The following is a 23,686-nucleotide window of genomic DNA, read 5'->3' as shown; positions in this document are numbered from 1 at the left end:
TGTATATGTTTTTTTTGTGTGTGTGTGAACACACACACAGACACACAGTTTTGTTTTCATACCACATTTTCTTTCCTCATCATTTCAGTTTTTTTCAATTCATCTCTTCAACTTTATTAAATTGGCCCTTCAACAGATTGTTAAAATGGATCTGCTTGATATAGTGGAGTTAAATCAAGTTTATTTATGTAGCCCCAAATCACAAGTTTGTCTCAGAAGGCTTTTTAATATGTACATCAAATAACACCCTCTTATCCTTAGACCCTCGGTTTGGATACAGATTAACTCTTTATTAAAAGAAAAAAAAAAAAAAACGGGAGAAAGCTTAGGAAGAGCAATAGAAGAACGATCTTTCTTCCAGGACAAATAGGGGATATAACTGTAGCTGCTCTTGAATCATAGTGTTGTTCATTATTGTAAAAATTTGGCACATTAGCTTTCTGGCAAATGCGGACACACATGTGGTGGATATTAAAGTCTATCTTACCCTGAGCAGGGAAAGATGAAATATAGACTACAAAAAGAGCAAGATCTCCTTCTTCTTTAGCTCATGTTTTCTGATAATCTCGGGCTAACGACACACCTGAAGGTTTATCTAAGTGACATGTCTGTACAGAATACTCTTATTACTCAACATGTTAAGTAGTGCACATCAACAAAAGAGAGCAATGAGTAGTAGTCCAATACATTTAAAATAATTAGCTGGAATGGTTGTTAACCCCCCTTTTTACTTTATATCATAATAAAGTGCAGGATTGTCTCTTGCCACCAATCTAGCTAGATGACCGTAGGCTGCTAAAGACATTACACACACCCACTCTACTGCTGAAGCTGTTAGCAGTTAAGGACCACCCTGACAGTTCACACACAAACTCATACAATATACACACACACACACACACACACGCATATATACACAGGTCTGCCAGGTGTTGATATTTAATAGATACATACCTCTGCTCTGGGTGCTTTGATAAATACACACACATACGTGCATTGATACAGTAGTCATACAGAGACAGATCCACACTCTTTCCTTTCCCTCCATCTGTCTCTTGAAGATGACACTCAGAAACAATTCAGTCTTATTCATGGCTTTTTTTTCTTTTCTTAGTTTTTCAGTCTGGCAAGAGTTCGGGCTTCTTCTCATGTTTGTCACTGGCCCAGCATGAGAAATTTGTCAACACATTAAGACATTCAAACACTATATTAGTTACTGACAAATCAATCAACCCGAATTGAGTAACCTTTCCTCCCTTTCTGTCCAGTCACCCCCCTCTCCTCCTGTCCCATGCTCCATTTGTCCTCCCCTCCACACTGCGGAGGATAAACTTGCTCCGAGCAACAGATTCCTTCACACTAAAACCTGTCTGTGTGGATGGAACATTAGTCTCTGCCACCGTTTGCTTTGGATCAGTACCGATACTCGGGGATGGGCGGAGGGATGGAAGGATGTGAGGAGGAGTAGCGGCTGCTTTCTTCATGCTGAACCGGCTGTGGGTTGAGAGAGATAGCGAGAAAATGCTGGCAGACTCGGTTTCAAGCATCATCTATTTCTTTTTGTTGGGTTCAAGTAGCGGTCAGGGTGACCTAAGTCTTACCACACTTGAACTGATTCTGGGACTGATCTCAAATAAATTAAAGGACCATAAAGCAGATATGCATGTTGTAGCCCGTTAACTATAAACTGTAGATCGACTTCTCAGCTGTCAGGCTTTTCATTGTGTTACATCCATAGCAGTATGGTATCACAATGAACTGGATAGGTATTCCATTACAAGAATTATTTTGTTGCCTTTAGATTTGTTGGCAACGTTTGGGTTATCCATGTGTGGTAATGCAGTTTTTAATACCAAATTTACAAGATAATTTTTACAGCTTCCGTGTTTGTAATCCTGATTAAAATGTTTGATTGGTCAGTCTGTTATTGCAGTGCTGTGTGGAAGCCAGGTCTCAAATCTTGGATGCAAGTATAGTCTCAGTCAACAGTAAAGTACTGTGTTTGAAAGTTGTAATAAATCAGATAAATTGTGCCAAAACAGCAGTGAAGTTCTTTAGGTCTTCAGTGCAGATTCATTAACAGTAATAGTACATATATATATACACAGTATATGATGTTGGTTAAAGTCCAGATGAAACAGCATTTCGAGAGTATCTAACTTCTGTATTGTGATGGATTTTCGAGTGAAACAGGATAGACAGGCAGGACATAAAGTTGGGAGGAATTTAATTTGAACATTGAAAAGTGGGCATGTCATAATAAATCTTAGCTCTGTGCCGCTAAAAGTTGAAGACTGATTGATGCGCGGATGTCATGGTTGAAACGGGTTGGTTCAAACATACGTAAGCACACGTCATACTTTATTTTACAGGAAGAAACATGATTGGATTTTGATGTAAGAATACAAAGAAATTGATTTTTTTGTACTTTTTTGGTATATATTGTTAAATATTTGCACAATATAACCAGGGATGTGATCTTAAAGGGTTAAAAGGCATTTCATTTCCACTTTAAACACACATTTGACACACCACAGCTGGACATGCCCTCTGAAAATTATGATTTTGTTACTCTGTCGTCTATCTGTGATTAGCTGCTTTTTATTCATTTGAAAGTTATCACATTAAAATTCAAGGACATATCAAGTTTTGATCTCCAAATGTGTTTAGTAAAAAAAAGTGCTGATTGCTGATTGTATTCACCACAATAAATTCCTTCAGTGAACAGGATAACGAAAAACATTTTTCACTCCGACAGTGGTTGTGTGTGGTAGCAGAAAATGGTAGAATATCATATTAAATAAGGTTAAGATGGGATTATTTTCACCACAATATGCTATACACATTTTTCTGTTTATCCAGTCTTTTTTGGGAGGGTTTTATAAATCTGAAGGGTCCTCCAGCTTTCTAAACCATAAAAACACCTGAATTTTGAATTACACACAACAGCAAAACCCGCCTTTGATTTCCTGTTTTTCTTTTCTGATATAATTTTAATTCATTTCTCTTTCTTCTTCAGCTGAAAGGACTAACGAGGTCATTGTTGGAACAGACCAGCTGATGGAGATCTAGCTCCCACAGGGAAGAAGTGGCATCACCTCATTAACCAGTCACAGAGCAGCAAAACACAGAGGACAACAAATTCACCGGCTGACCGACCAATCAGAAGCATGGTTGCTGCTTGATGGTTTCACACTCTCTTCTCATAGGCTTTTTTTTTTTTTTAAATTGTGTCTGAATAAAGACAGATCTGCTTAAACCCCTGAATCTGTTACTTGGGTGTTTTTAAACCATTTTGATGGTGATGATTTAAATTACTTTGTGTGATGTCGACTGTCAGTTTGAGCTAGATCTTTGTAATCATTTCTCCACACTAGCTATTATCTGATCGTTACTGTCTCCTAATAGCAGCACTCAATTACTCAAGTCACCCTGTTGGAGAGGGAGGAGCGCAGACTCGTACACGTTTGAATGTGCATGGTGTTTACACGTGCACACCGTGCAGCTGTGAAGACCAGAGATGGAGAGAAAAGCAGTGGGAGGGGTGACCACAATGGCATGGGGGTTAAGTTTATTTGTACACAAAAATGGTGTATGTGTAGGTCCCAGACCACCCAGCTTGATCCTGTATCAGTTAACACTGACACCCCACCCTCAAACACACACACACACACAGCAGAAGAGGAAACTTACTCGCGCCTGACGCTTTTCTTTCTTTTTTCTCCTCTTCTTTCCCTTTCTGCTCCCTTTGCTGTCACAAGATTTATTGCATTCCTTCGGCAGAGCATTTCTCAAATTACAGGTTTGAAGTTCCTTAGTCACGAAGGAAGAAGATGAGGGCAGGGATGTCTGTAGGGGTGCTCTGTGTGTGTGTGTGTTTGTGTGTGTTTGTGTGTGTCAGATTTACTGTCCTCTGTTTCCTATTGTGTCTGTGGTCCTGCAGGAGTCATTTAGACTGTCTCTTGCGGCCCGATTATGATGTTGATTATGATGTTTCAACACTGTAAAGTACAGCTTTGTTGATGAAGGTGCACTTGATTTTGCTCAACATAAGAGATTCTTTACTCAGAGATCTGTAACTTTCTGCATGTTTTCACTCTGAAAGTGGGGCTTCATGTGGGGTACCACTTTGCCCGTCAAAACAACAGTTGAATAATGTCTTCTTCAGCTCTTCAAGGAGCCTTTCTACAGTCTGAGGAAATAACACTGATGATGTCATCAGAGTTATCCTGGGTTGGTATTCCAAACTATTATTAACTATTATTATAACCGCTTATTTCTTAACAGAAAGTCTGTGTTACAAACCGGGGGTCTAACAAAAGATGCTATCTAGTTGCATCATGGGAAATGTAGGATCCAGTCCTTTTATGGTTGACCTATACTAGGGATTAAAACAGCCTCTTCTGTATCAAATGTGATGCAGATTTATTTTTGTAAATCTGCCTCATAAGCCCACAAATGTTATTGTTGGAAAGCCCCTTTAAGCATCAACAAAGATAGCAGAGCATCAAGTTTTGTGCTCGTTACATCCGGCGTGTCCTTCTTCCATACTATATACTAATTCTAAGCAGACGTGAGTCTATATTGTGCTCTCACTCGAAAAGTGACAAGATGAAATAAAGTCAAACCAGACAGTACAGTATGCATACTAACTAAATACAGTTGTTTTTTTGAGTGTGATGTACACTATTCTCCCACAGTGCAATGCACAAAGGAAATAGGAGCAGCTGCTGACAGGCGGAAAAATGAAAATAACGTGGGTGATGGTGAGACGACTTCAAAAATATCTTGAAAACAAAAAGATCATTATTACATTTTTAGGAAGACGTTTGTTTTCTCTTTCGTTGTCACAGTTTGTTTGACATCCAATTTATTGGATCATTTCCTGTTAGTTTAATATGGTATAGTATGTTCATTTCTTGTATAGTAACTGCTTAACCCATACACTATAACGATTAGTATGTAGCGTGGATTTGTCTCACCTCATAGTTTGTATCCAGCTGTGTGGCAAAGTAAAAATGCCATCGACCGAGCTGTTGACTTGGGGGCAAATATTTCGTGGACGGTACCAGAACAGGTGCAACCTGACGAAACAACTTACCAAACATTGCAGATTTTAGTTTTTAAACCATGAGATGGGATGCAAAACGAGGAGTCTCGCTTTCATTTGAACAAAATACATTCCATAAATGTGGGTCCCCAAGCTGAAAAAGATGAACAGCTTAAAGAAACAAAAGTATTCTTTATTTAGCCATTTAGGCCCCACCACAGAATTGTCTTCCCACTGTGTTGACTGTAGATGTGGCTTCAGCTCACAGACTGAAATATTTCTGGGTCCAGTACTTTTCCATCCTCCTTGTTGTACCTGTGTTTATATTCCTTTAAGCAATTCCTGTCCTACTTTTCGGTATTCAGATACAAATTCAACTTTTTCCTTGAGAAAACTTTTGAAAATGGAAAGATTGTTGTTGACTTCACTCTTTTACTATTTTACCAGTGTTGATTTTTTACCCCAGGCTGCTTTCCTTTACCTGCTTCAACTACTTAATTCATGTTGTTACTTCTACATTTGAAAATATCTTTTTCTTATCAGTATTATTCACATCTAATGAGTATTGCCAACTGGGTCACAGCAAGCTAGGAATTGTGTCACTTATTGAGGAACCAGTTGTAGCCGTCTCCTCACACGACAAGAGTGACTAGATAAGAAGGTGAAAGACCACATAGGTCACCTGAATTTTTAATTTAAAAAGGTGAAGCCCACAGTTAAGGTTCACTGTGTCTGTGCTCTTTGTCTTGGCTGTGTTAAACCTTTTTAGTGGTCTCACACCCTGACCTCTCTCCTCAACCTCATGATGAGATCTGGCAGCTGGGTGTGTTTGGGTAGAGGTTTGTATATTTGTACAAAGACCCCAGAGTCCCCTCTTTACAACGCCACCATGGCTGAACCCGCCCTACCAGTCCATACGTGTGTTTGCTCGTGTGTGTGTGTGTGTGTGTGTGTGCATGTACGTGTGCAGAGACTTACCTGTGAGTGACCATTGTTAATCCTCTGTCACACCGACTAATCAGTGCTGTCTCACACCGCCGTGAGTGAATGCATTTATGCGTGCGCACACATGCGTGCACAATTGTGCATGTTTGCTTTGCAGATCTGGAGATCAGATGTCAAGCCACAGATCATATATCAGGCTGTCTGTTGGTCTTTGGTTCTGTAGCAGTGTGGAATTTTCGCGCATCTCTACAGAAGATTTTCATCTAATTATGCATCCCAAACAAATCTATCTCCAACCGCAGAGAGGAGAAAAGAGATCCGAAAAGTGAAACATTTTATGCAACAATTATAACCCATTTAGCTGGCAGCACATTCATCCGCAAGATTTGCTTCAACAGGGATGAAATAAATGAAGATGCTCTTGCACATTTGCAGTGACATTTTAAAATGAGCCTCTTTTGCTCATGTCAAAATATACACTTTTCAGCTTTAAGTTCTCTCTCTGTTGCACTTACTAGATTGTGTGTCTCTGGCTGAAGTGTGTTGTTTTTCATGCCTGTGTGCGGAGTGTTTCATCACTTTCTTTAGGACATTAATGTTATAGAACTTGACAGAAGTCTGGAGTTTCAACAGGCTTGTTCACATTGAGGGTTTTTTTTCCTTTTCACAGTCTGGAAAGGGGCCCAGAGCTGGTTGGGGAAGTTTCAAATGGGTGTCATGGTTTTAGTCAAGATAAAAAGAAATTTATGACACTTTTGGCTGTATTATTTTGACACCGTTTCGTGTCTCACATGTCCCTCCAAAGTTATGTCTAATGAATAGGATACAGCTGGTTTGGTGGTCACTAGTTTAAATGGTCAAATCACCCAAATTACAAAAAGCAAATCTTCACACTTATCAATAATGGTGGAGAATTGGGTTTTATGGGCCAACTTTTTGAGATATCCACCTGAATACAAAGGAGAGGTGGATGGAATTTTGTTTGTGGTGTGCAACGTATTGAAAAATACATTTAAAAAAGCAGCAGCAATGTGTTTATCAAGAACCAATGTTGCAGCTAATCCAGATCATCCAAAAATCTGACTGGCAATGGTTCTCATGCAGGAACTATTTTCTATTGAAGAAGAAGGAAAAGTGAAAACAGTCCAAAGCAAAGTCTGTATATTATCTAGAGTAAGCAGGACATTAGTTAAGAAAGTTGGAGAGGAAGTGTTTGACCTTCCTCAACTTTAATTTATGAAGTAAAACAATGAATTGGGAAGCAACCAAGCAACAGAGTATAGATACATAGATGGATAGATGGATGGATGGTGGAGACAAATATGCGAGATATGGACATACGCAGGCGCACAGAGAGGTGGGGTGGAGTCTGAGCTCTGGGTTGTGGGGTGGGGGTGTGGGGGTGGTTTGCTTGAGTAGCTGGGTGGCTTCATGGCTTGAGGGCTGATCGTGGGTGAGCAAGAGAGACAGGGAGAGCGAGCAGGCCACCCAAGTGGCAGTCAGTCAGAAACCTGTGTGTGTTTGCTGCTGACCCCTACACATTAGCACAACACTTCCTCAATTTGTCTTCTGTGTTCTCCGGCCACAAATGAATTTCCTCCCTCCCTCTCTTTTTTTTTTTTCCACACACTACCTTTCAAGATGCTACCCCCCTCTCAAACACACACACACACACACACACACACCAACACCACCCCAACCATGCACCATCTCTAACTTAAACATCTGAATACACACACACACACACACACACAAACACCCTTTTTACAAGCTTTAGAAATACAACAGTTGCTTATGTTGCTCAGCCAACAATGAGTGTGTGTGGAGACAAAGATCCCATGTATGGGATAACAACCTCACTGACATGCCTGACACACACAAACACACACACTCACACACACACACTAAGCCAGATATCCCTGTCTGTCACTGCGGAGGCCCCAGGCTAATTAACTAAACATTGACTGGGTGGTTGATTGGGATCACATCTTAAATCGCTTTTGCTGTAAAATCACAGGAAGAAACAGACGATTGACCTGCTTTACACACTCAGGTGATCTTTTTCTTTCTAATCTTATTAGTTAAACTGACTGCAAAGTGGTTGGCTATTCCAAATCATTAAAAATACACACATTTTCATGTCTCAAACCTTCAATTTCCTTTATTTTACTTGTCAGTCCCCCTTAAAATCAATTTATTGTGTTCAATTCAACAAAAACATTTAAAGTGATACTTGAGGTGTTTGCTGTTTGAGCTTTTTCATTTTATTTGTAAAAGATATTTTAATAGATCACATTTTTATTAATAAAAAGAGCTGGAAGTGTATGTTTAAAAAGCTGATTTATGTATTAGGAGTTCAATTTTCAAGAATTTATCTAAATATGATGTCTGTGATTTAAAGACAGCTGTGTGTTGTCTCCAAACATTTGAATAGAAGGTTTTCTGATAAGCTTGTTCATCATTTGTAACAGATCACAATAGTTCGGAGCCTTTTTTGAAATGCTATACCGTTTCAGCCATGTTTGCTCACATAGACATGCATATGCATACACACACACACACGCTTGTGAGTGTTGTGCACTTTTCTTTTAAAGCTACAGGTCTGAGTTTGCATTACCACCTGCTAGCTGTGTCTGACAATACCTCTGTTACAACCGCACAAACAAAGACTTAAAGAAAAGTGTGTTTCTCTGTCTCTCTGTGTTTTGTGTGTTTTTCCCCTAGAAAGGCAACCATTCATTACAATGACAAAGGGGTAAAGAAATGCATTATCATAATTAATCTTGTGTGAGACTGTGGGTGGCAGCTTCAACTCTCCTCTGAGACTGACAGAGGTGCTCAATGCAGAAAGTGTCTCTCTGCTACTGGGCAACTTTTTGCCTTTTCACTGATATCTGGGAAAATTGTGTAATTATAGACCAGTAGAGTTGAAAAATAGCTTACAGGTATTCCCAAAAAATATGTGTGAGATGACTGTGTGAAATATAAATGGAACACCCAAACTGAAGATGTTTTACAACATGATGAAAAAGTCAAAGGTTTCGGTTCATTTAATCTATGGTGTATATTTTTTCCCATCATCAAAAAATGCGACTGTTTGTGTTTTTGAACAGATTTATTTTTTCAGTCGGCCAGACTAGAGCCAAATATTCTGTTTGGTTATCATGAAAATCATTTGTTCATTTGGATAACAGTTGGCCTGAAATGTGTTTGTGGTTTCTTCCATCTGATAAAGTCAATGTCAATTTCAAGAAAACATTTTCCAGGGAATTTTTGTTATGTCTCCGTCTCTCCAGCACTGGATGTGTTGCTTGCTTGTGTTTGCATGATAAAAATGATTGTGAATCGCCCTCACACATAGATGTACTCAGGGCTGCATGATTACTTTTAGATTGTCACCTTAAAAGTGGATATTATCACTTCATTCACCCTGAAACTGCAGTCAAATGTGCCTCTTTTTTTTAGACTTGTATCAAAAAACATTTATTGATACTTTTTTCAAGTTTGTTTTTTAGCTGATATTGGTTGCACAATAGTTTTATTTTCTTTATAAGAGGTGTGAGGTTTGGATAATGCATTAAACATGCAACAGTTTGGTGCACCTAAAAAGCCTTTTTATGCTCCAAAACCTCATTCTGATTGTTTTGTCTCTTCAGGCACCAACTCATTTTGAATTTCAAACCGATGGATACACTGATAGCTATGATCTCTACTTTCTTTCTCTCATTTAAATACTATATTATATAAAGACAATCATTGGCAAGTGTAGAAAAGTTAATTAGAATGTACTTATCTGATTCTTACCCAAATTTTAAAATGTTTCTACAAATTATATGCTATGACTGTTTGATCCAGGCGTCTTACTGCATATCAAGTGACATATAAAGACCAACTGGAATCACATTAATTAGCTTTATGACACTTTAAAGACATATATTCAAAGGGGGAAACAGAAGGTCTATAGATAATCATTTACTTAAATGTTCAATTCAAATAGATTGTTCGTACATTATATAGATATCAAATCATCTACGGCAGCGATTCCCAACCTAAGGGTTGCAAAGTGCCGATGTGTATGTTAGCTTTTCCTGACTTTTCCTAATTTCTGTTTCTTCTTGTGAAATACTAAATCCTTTCACCTCTGGGCACCTATAAAATTTCTTCAAATGAAACAATCATTCATCATAACCTGTGATGAGAGGTCACAAGGGTGTACGGCCTCATTTTAAGGGGTTACAAGCCAAAAAAGGCCTGGGAATGGGAACCGCTGATCTACAGCACATATACTAAATCTAATCAAGACATGTTCATGATATTAGATGTAGTGCTGTACTTTTAATGTGAAAGCTTTATTTTCACCTCACTTCTTTCGTGGGTCCAGAATGAAAAACATATATATTTCCTCTTTTTCTGAATCGTCTACCATCCACCTATACTTGTCCTTTGTTAGAACGAAAGAAGAAATGCAGTTGTGAGCAGCCTCACAGCCTCTCTCTTTGATAAATAAACACTTTCCGGGCCTGAACTCTGGGCGTCTCGGCTGTTGTGAGACAGCTGAATGCCAGAGTGGTTCCGTAGCTCTGCCTATAGCACATACAGAACCCCGGACGGACAGCCAGCCATGCATGCATGGATGAACGGATGGATGGATGGAGTCACTGGGGAGAGATGAAATGGAGGAATGGAGATAGGGAGGGAGGGATAAGGAAAGAGAGGAAGAGCAGGAATGGAGTAGAAACAGAGAGGAAGGTGTTAAGAAAAGAAAAGAAAGAAGAAATAAAAGGCAAAAGTAGAGAAGATGGAACAATTGAGAAGATAAAGAGAGGAGGGGATGGATGGAAGGAGAGGGACCATGTGGGACACAGGACGGGGAGACGGGAAAAGAGGGAGAGAGGGCTTGGGCGGTTTGTGTTTGGAGGCCGGGGCGGTGTGATGGCAGATATCTGCACAGCGCATGGTCATCTCAGATGGTTTATTTATCCAAGGCCTCCAGACCAGGCCTCGGACCTCCCTGAGTTTGTTAGGCTTGAAGGGGCCCCCTACCACACAACCCAATTCCTCACATTCCACATTAGCTCCCATTTCCAGCTGCCTGTTTCCCTCTACCACTCAACCCGACCCAACCCAGTCCAGCCCAACTAGTTCCAACAAAGCGGAAAAACAGGCCGGCCAGTGCCACCCTAGGAACGTGAGCGTATTATAAGAGCGTATGGCCGCCTCCATTTGGACAGATGGATGAGTAAGTATATATGTAGGTGTATCACTGGAGAGCGGCGGTGTAGTGGTAAAATGAGAAGTTCACAGCAGTATCCTGTGATCCTACTTTCAATTCAATAGAGTTAATAGTGTATACTAGCTGTTTCATCAGGAGATAACCAAGAGATAGAAGCAGCAGAAATGCTTAAAGTTTTAAAACTGCCTCCACACTTGAATCTTTGTTGTTTTCGTTGTAACCAAAGATCTAATATTGCCCATTTGTGCCCACTTTTATTTATTTATAAAATAAAGATTTGAAATATGTCTGGGTGTGGCTCCAAAAGGTATCTCAGTCCTTGGATAATTATGTTTGTTGATCTATGAAGGTTGGTACAAAAGAGTTACACAGATACTTAAAATTGAGGGAGTCTACTCATTAACCGAACATCTGTGAAAGTATTGATTACTTATCCATCAATATTGGTGAAACTTGAGCCCTGTAGTCTTTACTCTCAACCCCAATTCCAAATCACACTTGGAAAAGCATGTATAAGAAAAATAATTTAAAGATAATCCTCATCATTATTGATACTAATTATGAAAATGATTATGATGATTCATATTGTTCATAGTAGTGGCAAAAACATGAGTATTAAAGTCTGCGTCCATGATTTTACTTTTACGTGTTGTCTGTTTGCAATTATTCATATTTAGCGTTGGAAGGAAAAGGGCAATGACAGCAAAATAAGGCAGCTCATGTTGGACACAAACTGCTGTTTTATGGATGCCAATTCAAAAAAAAAATTCTCTCAACCATTTTCATGTAAATTTCACACCTTATACTGTGAGTTGCATACTGTAAATGCCAGTTTAGTTTAAATACCTCATGACCTATTAAAAAGTCATATAGAATGTATATAAAGTGTATATATATGCCATCAAACATTGGAATATGCTTCCAGCTGAGGCTTGAACTTGCACAGACTGTCTGTATAATTGTTAGTGTGATAGAGACTATGTCAGAGTGTTGTAGCTATCTGGAGATTGTTCTGTGTGTACCTGGCCAAGGACCGCAGATGGAAATTAGCTAACAACTAAAGCTGGCATAAATCATCTCTTCTCATTTTGAGATTAATGTTTTTTGTGCATGGTCCTTGTTTATTAAAGCCTAAATACTAAAAAACTAGTAAACTACCATTAAAAAAATCTTTCCACTAAGTATATTGCTGTATAAAATCTATGATAATAGCCATGAACAAATTTGATTTTCTTGTTTCTTAACATGTAAAAAGTTGAAAATGCTGCCTATCGCTCTAACTTGCTTCACCTTTGCCTTTCTAGAAAATGGGTATAATCCCAAAAGTGAGTGTGCAATCTAAAGACATGTTGTAGTGTTTGCAAATACATGATAAATGATTAGAAAAAGTGTCTTTATTACCACTAAGATAATTACTGTTACTCTTAAACTTAAATATGTTTCCTTATATCACTTTCCATTTTTCTTTATGGCGTCCCAGTTGCAACAGTAAATATTAAGTGAATCTTCTCACTGTGCCTTTTTTCCATCATTATGATTAACCACATCAGATACAACATCACATCCTTCTATCTCTCTCTGGGTGATAATGATGGACGTAACAGCTCAACAACAAGCTGTCACATGGACTGGACCTGGACCTAGCTGTCAACACTGGAATGAACCTACAGCACCAACACCTGTATTCAAATTGCTTCACTTCAACTTCAAATTGTTTTACAGTCACCCAAAGGGCCTCAAATTAGCACCAACCACCTGACAAATGTTCCACACAGCAGTGACAGTGAAATCTGGTAAAGTGTTTGTTCTTCACCCTCATACTGTCATGAGTGGGGCCAATGGGGGCTTACATTAGCAAACCACCAAGACACTTCTAACCTCTTTTTTTTCTTTAGAGATTAGAAAACAGACTCACCTGAGAAGCCTCTGTCTTTCTTTCTTTCATTCATTTTGTGGCGTATAGTTCTTAGGTGAACCGCTTTCTGAACTCACGAAATCATGCATGGCAAGACATGGAAACTTTCCAAAAGTCTCCACGGAGATAAGGGTTTCACTCTGAGCCAGGCAGCTCCGAGGTGTTTTGAAAGAGATGCATATGTGGAATAATTCCTGTGATGTTTTAATGGTAATTTTATAGGGACACGGGGTTATATTTTCTAGGGTGTCAGAAAACCCATCAACCTACTTTTAGAAGCTTGTGGCCATAAGAGGTGAGGTTACAGCTGTTGGTGCTAAAAACCTACACACTTCATGTCACAGCTGCCTAGAACAAACTGCACTCACAGCAAAGATTTCAAAGGGTAAAAATGTATTTTTGAGGTGTACCAAATTTGAGGCTCTAAAAAACTCATCAAACACACCCTGAAGTGATATGAAACGTGTTGAAAGATCTGTAATTCTACTATAAAAAAACAAGAATCACATGTTTACATTCCTGCTAAATGGCTGAAAAGCTGAATTAACTTTTTTTTTTCTTTCACTGATTGGCCTTTGCTGATGAAACAGAAACTCTGAAAATTGTGTGCGTGCGTGCCTATCGCTGTTGTATCAATAGATGGCATGTGCGATTGCTTCTTACAAACTGGAGGGCCAGGCCACTGGGAATAATGTTCAGAGAGCAAGTGAGGCGGGCAGGCAGCAAGCTGTGTGCGTGAGCGTGCGCGCATGTGTGTGTGTGTGTGTGTGTGTGTGTGTGTGTGTCTGTGTGTGTGTCTGTATGTGTGCGTGCGTGCGCGCGGCTGTGCGGAGTTTATTGAAAGAGTTCCTCTCTCCCTCCCCCCTCCTCCCCGTCCTCCGCCTCCTCCTCCCCTCCCCTCCAGCCCAGGCAGCAGCAGCCTGGGTGGTCCCCCTCTCTCTCCACTTTGGTGAGCTGTTGCTTAGCAGCTAATAATAGGCGATGTTTGCAAAGTAATTTGCCTCTTCCTTGGCCAATGGGAGCCGGAGCACTTTTCCATCAAACCTCCCTTTTCAGGAATTGCCGAGAGGCGAACTTCTCCAAATGTTACCGCTACGGGATCGGAGTTAGACTTGACACGGACGGCTCAGACATAGGCTACTACTACTACTACTACTACAACTACTACTCCTCTCTGAGACGTCGTTTCATAAACTATCTGGACGAATGAAGACTGAAGGATCTATACGGATTTCGGCGCATAATGTTGGGATGGAGTTTCGAGACTTGTTTGGCTCCAAGGAAGACTAGAAAACGTTCTTCTAACTTGTCGCCGGCGGTGCTGGATGCGCTCCTCTTCTATGTTGGATTATTGTCGCTTTTTCTGAACTCGCACCGATTCTCTGTCGCTTCGCTCTGCGCCCCGTTCACCCTCTTTGGACTATGGCCTCGGATCGCGGGGTCCCAGGGGCCGGCGTCTTTGGAGATTTACCCCCGAGTTATACGCGCTCCCAGCCGCCTGCGAACCCAGACCTGCTCCGGAGACCCAGCTACTGCCACGCTGCTTTCGCACTTAAACAGATCTCAAAGGTGATACAATACTCGCAGTCTAGTGTGGATTTACTATGAGGGCAGCTTTCATTCAGTCCGCAACTATGAATGAAAAGTCTTCAAAGGGAGCTTTTGATTTAGTCGTTATCTAATCGGGAAGCGAGGGCGCATGTGGGAACGTAGGGGTAGGCTGAAGCAGCAGCTCCTAGACCGGGGTTCGGGGACCACCGGAGCTCCCTGAGGGAGTCAACAGTGAAACCGGGAGTAGAGCAGTTTAACTAGTTCACTTTAATTTTCTCTTTATGTAAAGGAAAAGCGTAGAAACTGTCATCAGAGGTTGACAACAGAAACCATACAGGCTACTTTGTGTTTACTGAGACGAAACGGATGACATGTAAAAACAGAATAAAGTGTTTTCATACTTGGCAGCATGTTAACCTCGCTGTTTTGTTTGAATGGACATCAGATTCTCATTCATTTCTCCACCGTGAGGGAGTGAGAGAGCGGGGTTGTTCCCACATATCTCAGCCGTGTTGTGCGTGTTTTTGGCTTTGTGCAGGCAGCGCAGAGCGCACTGGCCCGGGGTCTGTTTGGAAATGTGGTGGGTCCTGTAAAGGAATTCACTGATTGAGTTTGATCTGACAAAGCATCTTTGGACCGCCCGGATGCTTGGACGTGTTTCAGCACTGCTGAGAGAAACCACAACACCAGTGCAATGTCGTCTGCAGGAGTGACATTTGTAGCCTGATCACAGGGACTGAATGATTTTACCTGAAGTGGAGATTTGAACAGTTAGTTGTATTAAAGATTAGAGCAAAAGTGTAGAATGTAGGTTACTGTAGTGAAATATATGTCAGCTGAAACTCCGTTTGTAAACATGAGTATGGATTAGTTTATATGTAAAGATATGAAAAAGTGATGGAACAAGGCTTCTATTTACCCTCAAAATTTCAACAAAACTTAACTATCAATATTCTCTCCAACAGCAGTTCATGTATAGTGATGACTTTGTACTACATACTCAATGAAGAGTGTCTATATAGAATGACATCTTTTAGATTAGACAGGATTGTTACTTTTGCAACTTTTAGACTGCAACTATCATCTCTAACTGTAGCTTTCATTGAGTTGTGGGTTTGTTTTTGGCTGATGAAAATGATGTTTGGCCGGTTCTTATTAGACCTTTTCATTGCTGTTTCTCTGGAGTCTGTAAGTTGAACCCACTTGGAACTAGTTTCCCAAAACAAACTTAATATTAGTGCAGATTATTGCCACAACTGTGCAGCCTAAATCATCTTAAATGTGTTGTGTCGTGGGAGATCCTGTCCTAGGTCTGGTCTAAGTTCAGCTGATGGACGTGAGTCTGACAGCACGCGCAAGGCAGGACAGCTCTGGTGTTAAAGCTGTGCTTAGCTAGTTAGCACCTTAACTTTTCATCATGTTATACAAAGCTTCATCTTACAGAAAGACAGCTCTCTCTCTCTGACAACAGATATACATGTGATCCAGTGTTTTGGATGTTTCACTGAGCTCCAAAATCTACAAACTTAAGGCACAAATAGAAACACAAGCTATGTAACCTGCCTTTGTGGACAGGTGTGCAATGATTCATTCTTTATGTATAATAAACGGTAACATGGTAATAACAATACTGTCCTTTTCTCGCCCTCCCTCCTGCTTCAATCCAGGGGAAGGCGGTAGGTCAGAAAGCTCCTCTGTGGATCCGGGCGAGGTTCCAGGCCCTCCTGTTCTCTCTGGGCTGCCACATCCAGAGGCACTGTGGGAAGGTTCTCTTTATTGGACTCTTAGTATTCGGGGCTCTTTCTGTGGGACTCAGAGTCGCAGCCATCGAAACAGACATCGAGCAGCTATGGGTGGAAGGTGAGTTTGAGACATCTCTGTTGGTGTAGCATGTGTTGCTTTGAAGCAAAGATTCATGTGAAGCAGCAGTACAAATTCTTAGCATGAGCCGTTTTTTTTTTTTTTTTGCTCCAGAGTCTGGTGTTGTTACTGTTTCACACACATACACACACACACATACAACATCACATCTTCCACTTACGCCACCATTCTGAGTTCACTCTTACGTTCATGGCTGGATTTTTCTGTTCACATTAGTCAGCTCAAAGTTTTTGAACATTGATTTTTTTTTTTTTTTCCACCGGGTGTAATTGGAGTTTGAATGACAATAGTGGCTGGTGGGAAGATGCAGGGTGGCCATGTTAGTGTCATCTCAGTGCCATGGGAGGGCACTAGGTGTTCAGTGACTGACAGACTGACTACTTGTTTGGCTGAAATGCTGACTGGAGCAGCAACATGGAGCAGGATTTATGGGAGCTGTTTTGTAGTAGTTTTTTTAATGTTTGGCTGAATGAAAATGAACACATTTCTGTACATTTTTCACATCATGGCCACTACATAATAGCAGTACAAATAACAATTAGCTTGTGGATAGAGTATCAACTTTGTTTTCAACAGTAGTTTGTGTCTGTATGTGTCTTCAGCATTGTGAACTGGAGTATGTGTTGTTGTTCCTTCACGTCTGTTCATTTCTCAATGAATCACAGTTTACTTGAGAAACACCTCTGACACTATATCATTACAATGTTCTCTCTTCCTCCTCTGGCACACAGACATATGCTATCTTTTTTCTTGCTTTAGGCATGACTGTGTTTGTGATTCTGAGCTAACTCACAAATTCTCTTTACATTTGACACTACTCTCTTTTTTTTCCTTCCCCCTTTGCGTTTTACGTTGAAGTTATCTGTACATTTTCAGGGGGCAGAAGCAGCTTTATTTGGTTTTTCACACTGGCCAAATTCCTTTTAAACCCCCAGGCTTTCAGTGCCGGGGCTGATCCCCGCAGCAGATGGACTGTGTGAATGGTTAGCCATCTTTGAGGGCTCTGACCCCTCCCCCCTCGGCTCCCTGTGTGGTCCCTAACTATTCTTGGATTCCATTCAACAAGAGGCAAGCAGGCAGGCAGGCAAGCAGGCACCACCTCCCTAAACCCCCTCCCTCCTTCCCTCCCTCCCTCCCTCCCTCCTCCTCTCCTCCTCACAAGAAGAAAAAATATAAGTGAATGCAGCTGAAGTTTACCCACCTGTTTTGCACGCTCTAAAAGCGCCACAGCAGTTGGTGAATATAAACAGACTCTATAGGGTTTTTTAAGCCCACCATGTCACTAGAGGACGGGGACAGGCGGCTCCCACAGGAGCTGTGTGGAGGTGTCAGAGAAATCACACACCGCCGGTGTCAGGAGAAGTGTTTGGAGGCTGTGTGCGCTTCACTTGCACAGGAATTTAAATAAGTCCCTCAGTCGGGCACAATTTAAAAAACAATCTCCATTAATGTAGTCACTTAAATTATTAGTTTGAGGCTGGAAGGAAAAGGCTGAACCTTCTACAAAAACAGGCAACAAGAGTTTTAATATTCACAGTTTCCTTTTTTCTTTGGTTTCATTCTGGTTAGTGTAAAGCTTCAGGATTACCTCTTGAGCTAATTGGCAGAGCCATTGCTTAAAGGAGATGTTTAGATGTTTGTGTGCCAGTTGTTTTGCTGTGGGATTGAGAGAGTTGAACTGGGGGGTTGAAAAGGAATGCTGTGCCTTTAAGAGGCCGTGGCCATGTTTCTAAAGTTTCTGCCTGCCTTGTTTCCACCAATAGCCCATTGACAAAGCTGCTAGGGCCTCAATGGAGAGTAAAGTGGTTCGGTAACAAGGAGAGGTTAGTTCTCCCTCTGTCTCTCCCTCTCCCTCTCTCTCTGTCTCTCTCTCTCTCACACACACACACACACACACACACACAAACACAGTAAAACACACACACACATGCACCATTGCACATAAGCCAGAACACAAGAGGGAGGAATGATATGCTCGCTAATAAGACAGCTGATTTCATATTGAAATAGTTTTCTATATTAACCATTCAATTTTATGAACTGCGCACTATAAGCAAGAATGATCTTTCCATGTATATCTTTACTTAAAAGGAACTTCTAATACATATTCATCATATTTGACAAGTAATCTTATGAAACAGCTCTTTCCTAACACAGCATAAACAAGGCTTTTCCACTTGTGTCCTAATTTGTTCAGAATCAACAAGTCAAATCATAGCTGTGAATTGACACCGTATGTGTTAACACTCTGCCAACACGGTGTAAGCTGTGTGTGAAAGTGTGTGTGTGTGTGTGTGTGTGTATTTGTGGATGTGTTAGTGGCATATGCTTCCCATCATATATTCATACTAGAAGCTGCCCCCACAGCTACCCACACAAACACACACACACGTACACTTGTCATCTTTGCCACCTTCGGTGCGTACAGCCTGCCCGGCCGTCTGTCTTCCTGTCTGAATTTCCTGACTGCGTGCCCGTCTGTCTGCCTGTGCTTTGTGTGCGTCTGTTTATATTTCTACCTGTCTGTCTGCCTGCTCTGTGAAGTCAGGCCACCAGGGCTTTTTTAATTGCTTCCTCCCTCCTACAGGACCAAAACACTGTGTAGCAGAGCACAGCAGTGCAGTCTGTGTCTAGAAAGAGTAGACAGAGAAAGACAGAATGGGAGGTCGGTATAGTTAGCTTCTGTGCTGTGCATTCCCAAGCAAACATACTTCTAGAGTATTTACATGACAGCCTTTATTTGAATCATTTTTTTCTTGGCCCTAAAGATTATTGTGTGGAATTTATCATTGTGTGCATTTCCCAGAAGGACATGCAACTGAAGTAAAAGGGTTAATCATGCCTTCAGTCATGCCTTCAGTCCTCACACCTGTGTAGGTGAGAATAAAAGCCTCAGTATCAGGGTGTTTAGTCTGACAAGGGGATTAAGGACTATTTCTGGCTTACTGCTCAGTCATTGAGAGAATATGAGACAGACATCACCCATCAAAATAACTTCAATAACTTACATAGGTCTCGTTTTGTAAGCTGTTCTTTAAATGTTGTATCACAGAGTAAGATGACACTTGATTTATCAACACTATATGCAGATGTTTTCCTTATTCCTTCAGCAGCATATATCATTTTGGTGGGAAGTGCCTGAATTATATGATATTTCTCTCATTTCAATGTAAATACAGTTTGCACACTGTAAACAGTCATTATACAGGGTTATACAGCCTGCCCACCTCTAAGAGTGTGAAAGTTGATGCGAGCGAGGCAACGTGTGACTTGAGTCTGTATTGTCTACAAGCAGAAAAGAGAGATCGTAAAAAGAGGTGCAGGAAGAAGAGAGGGATGAGAGTAGACATTGGGGGGTTGGGGCAGGAACAGGGTGGAAGGTTTATGGCTAGCTGACACTTTTTGTGCCCGTTTTTGCCTGTCTCACTTGAAAAAATAGTAAAAGTAAAATAGTAATAGTATTTTTTTTTTTTCATCACCATAAAGGGCTGTGAGAGGGAGTATTTTAAAGAGAAAGAAGTTGGTTGCCTAAGCTTAAAATCTATGAAACTAGGGATTTCTTCTTTAATGTGTTAGGATGATTGTTTAAAGTCATGTATCAAACGGCCCAGATTATTCCCCTCTTACAAAGGGCCATTTGAAAAGCTTGTTTGGGAAAGAGAGCACATGTAAAAGTGCTGGTGTTTACGATTACATTAACTAAACTCATCCTTCTTGGCAGAGTTTGGGTGAGGCATGATAGACATGTACACAGACTCAAGGTGTCCAGATATGAGTGCAGTGAGACAAGGCCTATCCGGATAGCAGGCGCACCACATGTCCCATAAAGAGGCCATGTAGAAAGAGGATAGGAAAGGGGGAGGTAAAGACCGTAAGGACTCCACATAGCATGAATGCATAGAGACTGAAGTGCTAGCATAGCCAGCTAGCATTGAACATGGCCTGTTGTAGACATGAAGGGACCAAGAAACATTGATTAAAAGAGTGAGAATGAGTGAAAACACTTCTGCGTTTGCACAAATGAGCAAATACACACGTGGGCATTTTGGTGTTTGGAGCAGTTTCTCTAAACAAACCTCAGAGCGGCACAGCAGGTAAATGCTATAATTCATCAGAGCGCACACAGCGCCCCAGTTCAGACAGAGAAAGGGAGCTCTATGAGGCATTATTGGAGGTGAATAGTGCGCGGTGGTGCCCCAGCTAGATAAATAAACTCCCAGCGCTCAGGGCCCAGGACCTCACTGGTAGAGAGAACAAACAAGACCAGAGTCAACCTGGGTCACTTCTAAATGTTTATTTCACCCCCCCTTTTCCCTCCATCCTGCAATCCAAGTCTCCTTCATTCCATCCCCTTTTCTCAGCATCCCCCCCCCCCCACACACACACACCCCAACACACACACTCTTCAAGTCAGACCAGGACCACCCCCCAACAAATAAACATACATTGAGCAGCTATAGATACATACATGTTCATATGACAGACACATTTCTTTAGCTTCAATGATAGAGGAAACGCACAAACTGATGTCTGCCTGTCTTTTTGATTTAAAACAAAAGTATTCATCATGTTTACTGGATATTGAGTAACAGCCACATTTACAGTTAAAACATAAAACATACCTTCATATTGTTATTTTGGACCCAAAGCTTTTATCAAAGGGGCACCGGACTGTCAGACTCTTTGCAACATTGAATGCAGCATCCTGAGAAAGGCTGCAAAGCAACCGAAAAACAGGAGAATGAAAACTCAATCAATATACTGTGGCACCCTTTCTCTCTCAGCTGAAGAGCAACCTTTGTCTTTGGTCTGCGCGAAATAAAGCGACACCAGTCACCTTAGAGTTTGCACCATTTGCCTCTGTCTTTACACCATGAAAGTATAAAAAGTAAAGGGAGAGAGAGAGGTGGAGAGAGACTGAACATTTTCTTGGTACTTGGGAGGGAAAAAAGAAATGGTTCTTGGGCTCAATAAATTCATTTCTTGTCTGAATGAGACCAGCAACGTGGAAAAATTTTGCCTTTCAGGCAGGGATGAATGTATGTTTCAACCACACATTAAGCAGTATTAGCGGTCAGTGGAGTGTCTAATGTGACTATTTTTCACAGTGGCCAACACTGCCCATGATTAGCATAATTAGCAGAGGCAAGCCTATACATATGGAAATAGAAAGTGCCTAAATGCCAACCCTGGTGGAAATTTATGTGTGGTGGCTAACACCACTGGCACATCTGAATAGAATGTAAGTGAAACTGATTTTTCATGTTGTTTTTCGCTGTTTTGTACTGTTTTTAAGGTGTGATCTCAGGGTGCTTGTTTTTTTTCAAGATGGCGAGAGCTGCATGATTTAAAAGCATTGAAACTCATCATTTTGTTTTCTAGTATCCACATATTGATTCGTTTTTTTCTCCGCCTAAAATAATACAACTGTCTTTGACGATTAATGAACATATACAGCGTGTCTGTGAAGACAAAAACACACACACACACACACACACACACACTGTATTTCTATAGGTAAGATACCAAAGTGCCAGCTTCTCTTTCTTGCCCCCAGCCTCACCCTCCCACAGCCGACTCTGGCATTGTTTTACAGGCTGGGAAAGTTTTGGTCCATTTGCTTTTGTTGTGAAAAAAAAGTTCCCTCTTTATTTTATTCTGCTGTTTGTTGGGAAACATCTGAATGAAATTGAAGGGTTGAATGACAAAAGGGTCTGCATTCAGTCTGGAGCTGTACTGAAGGATTGTATGGAGGAACAGCCCATCTGCTGGGGGCAGCCTGCTTTAGGCGGTGCCCTGGCTCGGGAATGCCATAGGGCAGGGCCGGGCTGAGGACCCAAAGTGGGGCACAGTCCTGATTCTGGTGGGTCCACATCTGACAAAAGGACCAAGAGGTTTTTTTTTGATGCTGGGTGCCAGGCCAAGAGAATGAATTTCTCATTTGGCTCCTTTGCTGAAAATGAAAAGATATAAAGGACCTCTATTGCAGGACATTGTAGGGGGGAAAAAACGGTTGACATAAAAAGTAAATGATGGATAGAAGATGGCAGCCAAGGGATAGTTTTTTGTCCTTTTTTATATTGTTGCTACTCAGGTGGTCAAATCTGTTTTATTCCTTAAATCTATCTTTCATGAATGGAGGTTCTGTGTAGAAATCAGCTGTGCATTTCTTCTCATACTGTCCATTCTTTGTACATCAGGAGATGGTTGCTTCTTACACACTTGGTAGCGCATCACTATGTAGCAGGTAAAAGCATACATGTCACTTTCAGCCCTCTTCGTCTTGGGTCTTCCTCCATAGCAGCATGGGGCCTTTCAGAGGCCCCCTAATCCAGCTAATCTACCACACTGAACTTTGAAGGTGGCCTGGTCTGACCTAGCATGGCCTGGAGCGGGGACTAGGCCTGTAAGCCATGAGAATAGAATAGAATAGAAAAGAATAGAAGAGAATAGAATAAGTTCAAATCACAGCACTTTTAAAGGTGCATGGCCTTGGCTCGGTCCTAGAAGCCAGATGTGAGAAGCCACACATATTTCAACGAGTTAGGGGATTCTGGGTGTTCGGCTTTTGGGGATGGAAGGGTCAGGTGGAGAGGAAATGACTGAGGTTGGTGGAGACAGGGTCCAGTGTTCACACCGGTGCACACATACACATACACACAGGCACACACACACATTCATACAAACATTATATATGTACACCCACAGCCATGAAACCATGTCAGGGCTTGTTATGACATTTTTCGCTTGCTTTTCACTTTACCAGTGTCGTAACTGTTGTGAAAGTGCTTTTAGTGGTGAAGCTAGTAAATGAATTCATATGTTGCATCCAACGGGGTGAGGTTGTTTGCTAAAATTTGTAAGATGGTGGTCGAGTTTCTCAAACACCCAAATGAAAGGATTGTGGACGTGATTTAAAAGGAGTTTTTATAATTTGTGATCATTTCTTTTTTTTTTTCTTTTTTGATCATGTTGCCAACCATGGACTAATATTTCATGTTACAAAACATCTCATATATTAATATTACAACTTGGGTGTTGGAACCCCCTTTTCCTCATTCAAAGGAGCTTTCTTCCCAGGGTGGGAAAATTTCCGGGAACTGTCTCTTTA

The 23,686-nt window shown here is 41.1% G+C and overlaps 2 protein-coding genes across 6 annotated transcripts in view; both read left to right on the top strand.

The window, feature by feature from the left end:
• Positions 1-3,267, top strand: part of eif2b3 (eukaryotic translation initiation factor 2B, subunit 3 gamma) — a 38,187-nt gene extending 34,920 nt beyond the window's left edge. For all 5 annotated transcript variants that reach the window (XM_042429451.1, XM_042429450.1, XM_042429452.1 and 2 more), the window contains one exon: positions 3,020-3,267. In XM_042429451.1, coding sequence (XP_042285385.1) covers positions 3,020-3,072 — 53 coding nt within the window. In that variant the 3' untranslated portion in view covers positions 3,073-3,267. The remainder of the gene's footprint in view (positions 1-3,019) is intronic.
• Positions 3,268-14,099: 10,832 nt separating this feature from the next.
• ptch2 (patched 2) overlaps positions 14,100-23,686 on the top strand; it is a 29,788-nt gene continuing 20,201 nt past the window's right edge. Inside the window, exons 1-2 of the mRNA XM_042429929.1 lie at positions 14,100-14,712; positions 16,362-16,554. Coding sequence (XP_042285863.1) covers positions 14,566-14,712; positions 16,362-16,554 — 340 coding nt within the window. The 5' untranslated portion in view covers positions 14,100-14,565. The remainder of the gene's footprint in view (positions 14,713-16,361; positions 16,555-23,686) is intronic.

The sequence above is a fragment of the Thunnus maccoyii genome, chromosome 12 (genome assembly GCF_910596095.1).
Source record: "Thunnus maccoyii chromosome 12, fThuMac1.1, whole genome shotgun sequence".
In the NCBI taxonomy this organism is placed as follows: domain Eukaryota; kingdom Metazoa; phylum Chordata; class Actinopteri; order Scombriformes; family Scombridae; genus Thunnus; species Thunnus maccoyii.
This window is presented reverse-complemented; position numbering and strand designations above follow the sequence as displayed.